This window comes from Pteropus alecto, unplaced genomic scaffold, assembly GCF_000325575.1.
Source record: "Pteropus alecto unplaced genomic scaffold, ASM32557v1 scaffold38, whole genome shotgun sequence".
Taxonomy (NCBI): Eukaryota; Metazoa; Chordata; class Mammalia; order Chiroptera; family Pteropodidae; genus Pteropus; species Pteropus alecto.
The window spans coordinates 2,305,300-2,315,710 of NW_006442512.1; the positions used below are offsets into that span (position 1 = coordinate 2,305,300).

At 53.4% G+C, this 10,411-nt stretch overlaps 1 protein-coding gene across 1 annotated transcript in view; it reads right to left on the bottom strand.

Moving 5' to 3' along the window:
- Positions 1 to 2,704: 2,704 nt before the first annotated feature.
- Positions 2,705 to 10,411, bottom strand: part of LOXL1 (lysyl oxidase like 1) — a 21,593-nt gene continuing 13,886 nt past the window's right edge. The window contains exons 4-8 of the mRNA XM_015597662.2: positions 8,732 to 8,840; positions 5,798 to 5,935; positions 5,155 to 5,311; positions 4,473 to 4,568; positions 2,705 to 2,824 (exon numbers count right to left, since the gene is read on the bottom strand). Of these exons, the coding sequence (XP_015453148.1) occupies positions 2,705 to 2,824; positions 4,473 to 4,568; positions 5,155 to 5,311; positions 5,798 to 5,935; positions 8,732 to 8,840 (620 nt within the window). The remainder of the gene's footprint in view (positions 2,825 to 4,472; positions 4,569 to 5,154; positions 5,312 to 5,797; positions 5,936 to 8,731; positions 8,841 to 10,411) is intronic.

Sequence of the window (10,411 nt, forward strand, 5' to 3'; positions counted from 1 at the left end):
GGGCTGGAGCAAGGGCCCCTGCCCCAGCGGATCCTCTTCCCACACAGAGGGCTTAGCCTTGGGGTAAACCCCTCGGGGTTTCTGCAGTGGGCCTGATGCCCTCTTGGTCAAGTTGTGGTCCTAACGGGGTAGTGGCTGCCCTTTCTAGGTTCTGCTAGGGGAATGAGGAAGCCCCAGTTCGTCCCCTGAGCCCAACCTAGCTCTGGTCAGCCCAGCCGGCAGGCCACATGCAGAACCACAGAGTAGAAAAACCTTGTTTTATTCAGCCCAGGTCTGGGCAATCTTGCTCTGTGGCATGCCCAAAATATAAAAAATAAAAACCAACAACAACCAACAAAATAACATTGTAGAGAAAAGTTAAGCACGAAATTGGGTCTGGCATCCGGAATCCCTGTGGTTTTGGTCCACGTCTGCTCCCTGAGGCCGGCAGGGAGGGATGCCCCTGTGTCCAGCTGCCCCTGCCTCTGGACGGGGGAGTTGCGCCCCTTGGGCCAGGTTTGTTCTGGTGGGACGCTGCCTGGGGAGCAGGACCTGCTTTGGGAAGTGGGGGGTTGGCCACCTGTCCACCTTCTCGAAGATCAGGATCTAAGGAGAGAAAGGGAGCAGGTCAGCAGCAGGCGGTGAGGTAGGCCCCTTACTCCACTGTCTGCAAGGACCCTATTGCCTCCCCAGCTGAGGACTTCCCCTCCGCAGCCCAGATCCCATGTGGGAGGGCAGGCGCCCGTGGCCTCTGTTTCCCTCAGTAATCTGGGCTCCAAGAGAGGGGCCCTTCAGCCCCAGATCCAAGAAGAAAGGTTTCGTGGATTCCCACCCAGGGCACCATCTCAGCACCACCCCCTCCCCAGGCCCCAAGTCTCAGATTGTTTTCTAGGCAGAGCTGCTACTGTCTGGAAATTCTTTCTAACTCAGTACTTAAAAAAAAAAAAAAGTCTTCTTTTTCCTCTTCAGAAACAAGATTGAAACCCACAGGCGTCAGTCCCGTGGCCTTTCTGGGAAGGCTCTTTCCAGCTTCCTGTGCGCTGGTCCAGCCGCCTGCCTGCGGTCAGGGTCGCAGAGACACTCTAATAAGACCTGAACCATTCCAAGCACTTATGTAAAGGGCTCAGAGGGAAGGGCCCAACGGCCTCAGGGGAGGCGGGGCTCTGCTTGCTTCTCTGTCTGCCCTGTTGAGGGGGCCTAGCCTGAGGTGCCACCTGGAAAAGGGAGACTGTTTCAATCTACTTTTCCCAGTAGCAGGCAAAAGAGGGGGATGTAGGCTCCCTGGCCTCCTGTGCACCCCTGAGCCCCACTTTTTTTGTATTCCCCTTCCTGCCTTCCTCCTTCTCCTTCTACAGAATTGCCTTCCAGAAAACTTTTGCCATTTAGGTGATCTCTGAATTTGAACAGCGGATTGAGACAGGCTCTGAGGAGTAAGAAAGTACTGGGAATCCAGGCCTGCAAAAGAGCCATGTTGCTAGGGATGGGGCAGGAGTCAGCTGTTTCAAACACACTCTGTTATCTGGATAATGCTGATCTGATTCTGCTTATGAAGAATCTATTCTCTGCCTAGAGCTAGAGGCTGCTGTTCTCATTTTTAATATACATGGCATGACAGGGAGGGGGTTCTGTGAACAGTTAGGTTAGTGGTGCAGCTAAGGGTGAAACAGCTTTCTCTGAATCTTGACCCTGCTCAGAGTCTTGATCTTGGTTAAAGGCTCCACCTGTCATACCTGTCATCCACTTTTAGGTAAAGAGGGCTCTCTGGGCCTTGACATCTCTGCCATTCATCCTGCAGCTGGTAGACTAAAGCTCTAAGGTCTCTCTGTCTCTGTCTCTGTCTCTGTCTCTGTCTCTGTCTCTATCTCTGTCTCTGTTTCTGTCTCAGTCTCTCTCTCTCTGCGTCTCTCTCTTTCTCTCTCTCTCTCAATGGAAAACATTCGCCTTGACCTGATCAGACATTTTAAATTCACATGCAGTGGGGTGGAGTTTCATTGTGAACTTGTTAGCAGGGGGCCTCTCTGCAAAGTAGTTCATGTGCGGAATCAGGGGAGAGGCTGAGGACAGCCATCCCCGCAGGGCAGTGACAGCTGAGGACCCTGCTCAGAAGCCATGTGCCAAAGGCCTGGGCCCAGAGTTTATCAGCCCAACAATGGGGCCCAGGGACTGATGACAGCTCTTTCCGATCAGAATCACTTCTAATTTGGGACTGTTTAATTCAATCCACTTGATAAAGACACTAATGATCACGGATAGCATTCGTTGAGTGCCACTGTGAAGGTTTCTTGAGCATGCATAGACGTCAGGCCTTTAAATCCTCCTCACAAGCCTATGTGGGATATAAAAAGTTCCTATTTTATAGTTAAAAATAGTTCAGAGAGGTGAGGTAAACTGTCCAATGTCACAGAGCAAGGAGGTCACAAAACTAGGATTGCAGAGCCTATGTACATCCACCCAAAGATGTTGCCTCCTGCTGGCTTCCACCTGAGAGATCTTAGGGAGCCACACCCCAGGTCAACACAGCCGCCTGAGCCCCACCATGGGCACTCAGCTCAGGCTGGCATGGACAAGCCTCCTCCTGCTCAGCCTGTGGGCTGGGCCCAACCGCAACTATGTTTGGCAGTTGGCAGTTGAGGTGACTCAAAATGCAGGTATCTTATGTTTCATGTGGCCCGGCCTGCTCCCTAGGTAGGAAAGGGGCTGGGGCAGGGAAGGGGTGGGCGAGCACTTACTGGACAATTTTGCAGTTTGTTGTAGAAACGTAGCGGCCTGTATAGTGGATGTTGCATCTCACCACATTGTTGGTGAAGTCAGACTCCAAAACGATATACTTGGGGTTCACGTGCACCTGAAGAAGTGGGGGGGGACAAAGAGAAAAGGGGTCTGGTCAGGGGAGTGCACTTCACTTGGTCAGCAGGGAAGGTGGTGGAGAGGCAGACAGACACAGAGGAGACAGAGAAAGGGAGACAACGGGAAGATGGAGAAGGTACAGAGACCAAGAGGCACAGAGACAGAGATACACTGATAGAGAGACATGGGGAGATCAGAGAGATGGAGGACGGAAGAGATAGTCATAGCCAAGAACACATCAGATAACCCTTACTGGAAGACGGGAAGCTTCCCCAGACACAGAGCCCAGGCCAGGTGGTCCCTGCATAGGACATTCAGGGTCAGAGAGGTTGAGTCACTGCCCCAGAGAACAGAGCAGGGAGTGAGGGGCTCAGCGGGGATCCCGTGCTTGGTCTCTGCACTCTGAGGCTTGCACCCTTTCACCACGCATGTCTGTCTAGACGAACCGTCGAAGGCCCGAATGATGCCAAGTGGCATTCTTGGCCCTGGAGCCCAAGGGACCGGACACTCACTGAGATGATGGCCCAAGCATAACCTGTGCTTTCTGTCTGAAGAAGAGCTGTCAGGACACAATGAAGCCTTTTAAATGTTGGATTATTGGGGTGGAGGAGCCTTCACTGGGGCAGGCTACACCCAGCTTTATTTGCAGAACATTTAAGATCAGATGGATGTTACTTTTAAATCCTCGTACACTCCTTAAGGGTGGAAACTATGCACTGGTTATGTGGCTCAAATCCCCAGAACGCAGAGGGGTCTTTGCACATCTTTGGCGAGTGGATGAACAAGAGAAGGATGGAATACCCTTGACAACCTGAGCCCCTGGGAGAGGTGGATCGGAGGCCCTACCAAACTTGCTGAAAGGTGCTCAGGAGGAAGCTGCAACCAGCTTTGAGGGTGCTGTGTTCTAAATGTGGTCGCCCCAGCAGCCCATCTTCATGCCGGTTAAAGCTGCCTTCCAAGCCATCCTCACTGCTCCTCCTCCACTGAACTTTGGCCTGGAGCAATGGGTCTGGCGGACCTGGCACAGTGATACCTACCTTCACCTCACACCTGTATGGAGGAGGCCAAGACTTGGCTTCCCCAGGCAAGGTCATGATGACCCAGTCCTGCGAAGCCTGTGCGAAGCAGGTACGTATCATGTTGGATGATGTGTCCGTAATGTGCTTTTCTGCTTCTTCTCCCACTGCCTGGGCCAGGGGAAGTGTCATTGGAGTGAGTGGGGTTCAGGCTGGAAGGGACTCTTGGTTACAAGAGACCCTGGCTTTGCAGGGGTCACCTTGAGAAGCTGAGGGTCTCTCTCAGAGGGCAGTGTCCTCTCACAGGGCTTGCCCTGCCCACAGACAGGGGATGGACCACATGGCTCACCAAGTCCTTTGTCACTTAGGGAAGACAGAGTCACCACCTCTTCTGACACGACCACACCTAAGCCTAGGGTTCTTTGGTGTCTATATGGAAAGAGGCTGTATCAGCCTGAGGCTAAGACCTTTAGATGGGAAGTGCAGACCTGTGCATGATGCCCCAGGATGCTGCCTCTATTCAGCTATTGGGGAGGGGGAAACACACCCAGAGGCTGAAGCAAATCTCAGGGGTGGGGACACTGACATGAGCATCATTCTGGAGTAGGTGCTCCAGACCAAGAGGCCCACCTTGAGAATGTAGTTCCCGGGCTGCACATCAGTTATGTCAATCCACTGGCAGTCGATGTCCGCGTTGTAAGTGTCATAGCAGCCTGGGCTCAGGCCCTGGGAACGGGGACAAGAGTAGAGGCTGGGTGCTGCAATGCTCCCCAGAGCCATCCATGCCCACTCCGGTAGCCTGGGGCCCTCCTTCTTCTGTGCTTCACCCCAACCCTGGCCCAGGGAAGCTGCTCAGAGTGGTTCTGCCCCTTCCTAAGTGCACAGGCAGATGGACCAGAGGGATAATGAGATCTAATTGCCAGATTCGAGGGATCAAATAAAGGAGTGTGCCTGGGAGAAATGGATGGAGGAATTGATAAAGGGACAGATAGGCAGATAGGTAGCCAGTCTGTTTGGATAGATGGACAGAAAGATGAATTTGGGTGGACAACTAGGTAAACAGAACATCATGGCATCCGGACTTTGTTGAGAATGTTCTTTTCTTTCCATGAGCAGACACCCTGGGAATGACACGGGAAGGGGCCGGAGTGGGGCAGCCCTCAAAGGGCACTGTGGCGGCCTGAGGACTGGCAAGAAGAGCCCCACTCTGGTTGAGGTGAGTGGCCGGGAGCCTTGGCACTAGCCCATCTTCAACTTGGCCCAGGCTGCATTGCTGTCTGCTCCCCCAGCTCCCCTGCCTCTCTAGCCCAACCTGTGTGTGTGAGGTGCATGCATAGCGCTTGAGGTTGCCGAAGTCGCAGGTGCTGTCCTCCAGGCAGAAGCTGGCCTTGTGGCCCTCGGCCACCTTCTTGCCTGTGGCTGCATCCAGCAGGTCATAGTGGCTGAACTCGTCCATGCTGTGGTAATGTCTGGAGTCAGAAGACAGGGAGGGAAAAGAGGGCCTGGTCATCCCTGGGCTTCCCATTTCGTCACCTCCTGAGACGGGCACAGGTGACCTTGCTGTGACACAGCCTCCTGACTAGTCTGGACTCCTGGGGCTCCTGGGTCTCCTGTGTCCCACAGGGCAGTATCTTTCCTGTCCCCACCTAGGTGCCCGTCTCACCCTAGGAGAGCATCCATTCAGGACTCCTCACTTCCTTTTGGCAGCCACCTGTACTGGCTTCTCGTAAGCAAGCCCTTTATTCTAGACATTTTCATTCCTTCTCAAGACTGATCCTTCCATATCTCCTCTTCCAGCCCAGCTTTTGCTAAGGCTCCTCTGAGAAACTCTTGCCCCAGTGATAGATCCTTAGCAGAATACACCTCATGGGACCCTCCCACCAACACCTGCCTCTCCCGAAGTGCTAATGGGGAAGGAACGCTAATGGGCAGGAGAGGACACTGGTTTCACTCACTGGTGGCAGCTGTGCCACTCCCAGGTGTGCCGCGGCCGGTTCGGGAGGAAGTCTGCCGTGCCCTGGTTCTTCACGCGCTGGGGGAAGCGTAGCAGCACCCGCACGTCGTAGTCAGTGGCCTCCGCAGCGTAGGCCGTGCTGCAGGGACAGGTAGGAAGACCAGAGTGGGGCTGGGTACCATGACACTGAACCCAGAATAGGCCAACTTGCCCCCGAAGACCCTGACATCTGACCCCCTGCAATGCGGCGGAGGCTCGGGCCTTTCTCCTTCTCTCCACCATGAGGCTGGCAGCATCTGGCCTGACAATGACTAGCTGAGGGTCCCTGATACCTGCAGGTGACTCTTAGCTAGGAATAGCCCCTGGGGGTGGGGTCGTTTCAAAATCTTTAGAGGTCTTTTATAAAATGGCCCTATCCAGGAGATTCTGATAAGTCTTTCCTCCTCTGGACAGAGCCCTAATTGTTGACTGAGGCATGCCATGTCTTGGTTGTGAACCTAAGAAACAGGCTCATCCTCTTCAGTGTCAAAGCCTCTTCACTTTCCTGGTCCTGTTTGCCTTCCACTTCCCAACACACCCTGCATTCTAGCTTCAAACACTGTTTCCCAAACAGACTTAACTCTTTTGCTAATCTATACTCTTGCCCATGCTGTTCACTTGACCCAGAACTCACCCAGCCTCTTAGGCCAGTTCAGGCCCCTCCCCAAGGAAGTCTGCCCTGATTGCTCCACTTAAGAAATCCTGACTGCTTGTGAGCTCTAACATGATGCCTGCAGCACAACCTGATACCACACACGCCCCAAGCTAGGTCTGTGTGATGAGGCCATATCTCCCTGATTACATGGCTTCAGGGCTAGCGACCTGCCCTTTTCCACTTAGGGAGCATGGGTCTGGTGCAGACTGCCTGCTCACAATTCAGTTACTGACCCCCACTCCCAGCTGAGATGGGCCTTGTGAGAGCTGTCCTGGCCGGCCTTAGGGGCACTTCTCTGGCCTTCAGTAAGGTCTGGGTCCTAAGGCCAGAGGCAGGAGGTAGCCAGTTGTGGGGATTGGCTCTCTCTGAGAGGATGTCTGGACAACAGGCAGTGCAGGCTCCTCTCTGCCAGGACACAGGGCCCTTGGCCTTGTCTGGGGAAGGCTTGGAATCCATCTGTGTCTGGGTTGGAACAAACACCCTCTTTTCCTCTGTCGAGTTCAACGCTGCCCTTCCGCTCGGCTCAGCACACCGTGGGAAACCATCAGGGTCTAGGTTCTAGGCCCAGCTTGGCCACAAACTTGTGGTGAGACTTGGAGCAAGTCCTTTCCCTTGTCTGGATCCTGCTAGCCGTCTGTGCTCTGGCATCAGCCTGCAGCCCACACTTCCGATGATCTCCGAGGGCCTCACACTCCAGGGCTTGAGCTTTGCTAGGTTTTCTAGGTCTGTATCCTGCGCCCAGCTTCCTCTGATGCCTCAGCTCTTGCTGACCTCTCCCTCTCTGACCTTGCAAGCTCCAGCCTGCAAACTGCTCACGCTAGCTCTCCTTCCACTACCTGCTGCTTGGTTCTGTCCTTGGGGCGTGTCTCTTCAGCTAGACCAGGAGATCCTTCCAGGATAGGGCCCGGCTCCTCCCCAGCCCATCTAGGAGTTCAGGTCTGGACACACGGATGCTCCATGCAGGAGTCTGGGTTTTGACTCAAACTCCTCAAATCTCTGCCTTAATGGACTGCCATGGAGGCTGTGAGCTCCTCACTGTTGGAGGAATCATAGCAGCAGCATGTCACTGTGTTCCCTTCCCAGGGACAACTGAGAACAGACAAGACCTGAATGGGCAGGCCGACTGAGTGGTATTCAGTGTGTGTCCTAGGACTGCTGCCAGTTCACGCACAGTTTGTTGCCAGTCTGTAATGAGATAAGGAACTTGCACGAGCATGTAGATCAACTATATCACTAATCACACTGTTTAGTTCAGCGGATATTTTTTCTTTCCTTTTCAAGCCTTTTCTTGATGAAGGAAGCAGTGAGCTGAGTTGTAACCTGGTACAAGCTCCTTATCTTGTTACAAATAGATAACAGTTGTGGTCAACTACTCTGAGTGGCAGTGGACTAGAGAGTCCATAAGTGAGAAAATGTTTAGATTCCAAAGGGGTTCCCAGACACTTAGATATAAAATAAAAAGTTCAAATGTCAAAAAAAGAAGCAAGTAATTAAGAATACTATGTGCTTCCAGCATAGGGAAATGTCAACAAAAGTAGGTCAGTGTAATCTTTAGTTCTTTTAGCACAGGGAGATGTCCCCAAAGCATATATATTTGAACAGAATATTTAGTTAACAAAAATTAGAAGCCAGCTCTGCAGGAGGCAGAATCGCCCAGGAATTATGAAGAGTTGGCTGTGCTCACCTTCTGTTGCCACACATAACTGAGGCCTCTTTGTTGCCTATGCTCACCACCCCTGCTAAGACCCAGGCAGATGGCCTGGGCCAGCCAGTCACCCTTGTCCTCTGTGAAGATGGCCTCATACTCTGGCCCTCTGTCCTGAAAGTTTGTTCCCCTAAAGGACTTCCCCAGGTCCTCACGGAAGCATCGGAACCCTGGGCTCCCCATGAGGAACATTCTCCTGAGGCAGCTCAGATAGGAAAAGTTTTAGTTCCTGTCATTGCACCTCAGTTTCCTGACCGGGATAACACATACTTGCAGTGCTAGAGTGGAGATTAAAGGCCACAGTAAAAGTCAGCTACCTTGTATAGCGACATATTCAGAAATGCAGAATAACAGCTTGTTCCCTTCCTCTCCTGACTCCCTTGGGGCAGGCAAGGCTTGTACATGATGAGGACCAGGTCCTGGGAGGCTCAGACACCTGGCCAAGGTTATGTGGCTTACAGGCAGCCTGGCAGCCTGGCTGGCATGCATGTGGGTTCTGGGTAACTCCCATGGACTGTCTATCTTCAGCTCCTTACCTGGCCAGGCACTTCTCCTCTGCTGCGCAGCGCAGGGAGTACAGGTGGGCTCTCTGGACATAAGTGGACGCTTGCACATAGTTGGGGTCTGGAACCAAGTCAGGGAGTCCTGGAGTAGGCAGTGAGAGAAAGGGAGGAGGGAGGAAGAGTGTGACATTAAGTAGGATCAGGCTAGCCATGGTTAATGCCCAGAGACATCCCCACCCCCAGATACCCTTTGCCAGTTTCCTTCCTCTACACAGGCCGTCAAGGCCTTCAGGAAGCCTCCCAGCCTGAGATAGGTATAGGGTGCGAACCCTTCTCCCTGGTCAGATGTGGAGTCAGGGAACAGGAGGCCACCTCTGGAGCTCTGTGCTGTGGGAGCACTGAGACCTCTTGGCAGAGCAGGGATATGAGCAAAAGCGGAGACATAGGGAGGAATGTGGAGAGCCAGAGAAGGTGGAAGGGAAGGGTGTTCTTGGTGGGGGTGGGGGTGGGGGATAGCATGGACAAGGGCTTGGAGGCAGGACTGAATGAACCAAGTGATTTCCTGACAGAGACACTTTCCTCCATGTCCTTATTCCCCAGGCCTCTGCACCAGCCTCCAGACAACCTCTGCTCCTCTCAGCCAGTATTCTTCATAAACTCCCATTCAGAGCCCTGGGCTTCTGGCTCTGAATGGGTCCTGGCAGGCTCATGGGCAGAGCCAGGTAAATGTTGGCTGGCAGAATTGGGGGTGGCAGGAAGGGATGGGCCAGAAGGAAAACACATCCCCAGAGCAGGCTGCTGACTGGGCAGCATTCTCAGCCTGGGCGCCCAGCCTGATTCCTTTCTTCCTGCCATCTATCCCTAGACTGGGCCACACCCTCCTGTCTTAAGTCTCTGGCCTCCAACCTGAGGGGCGCCTGGCTTCCTCCCCTGCAGGGTCCAGGGGAAGTCTGTACTCTGTTTCAGCCTCTGTGATCACTAGTTCCCAGGATATGCTAGAGCTGGGCTACTGTCTATCCTGCCTCGTTCTCCCTGCCTCACCCCTCTACCCCTCGCAAGCAGAAGCTAGTCCCAGTGAGTGTTATTAAGAATTAGCAGAAACCAAACTCAGGTGTCCAGATTCCATCTGCATGAAATGAAAAGCAATAATCTTGATGCTGGGAGTGGGAGTTGTAGGGCCCAGGGTTGGGTGGGAGGTAGGCAGGGGGACCCTAGAGCCCTGGGCTTCATCACAGCTGGGTCACTGACTTAAAAAGAAGTGGGCCTGGGGCCTCTCAAGCTCCAGGGATTCTGGCAAATAAATAAGGCTGTAAGTTCCTCTTAGTTTCTTTCAAGCCCTCTGCTCTTGGTGAGCAAGCAAGGTAGGGGGGAACTTTAGTCACACAGACAGTCTTCCAGCTTCCTCTTCTTGATGCCAAAACCCTCTTGTCAGCTTTTGGGTCTAGAAGATGAGGCAAAGAAGGGGGACTCTGGCTTGTAAGCCTTTCACAGAGGTGTCTGCCTGCATACCATCCCTCACACACACACATACCCTGGGATCCCAGACTGTACCCTGCTCACTCTGGGGCCCGGGCCTCATGTGAGGGCCTGGTCTGGGCAGCCAGTGTGACCTCACCTACTAGGAATGAAGAGAAAGCTTGGAGCACAAGGGTGGGTGAGGATGAGGTGGTTCCTGGCTGATGGGGGCTATCTTGGCCAGCCTAGGTCCCATTA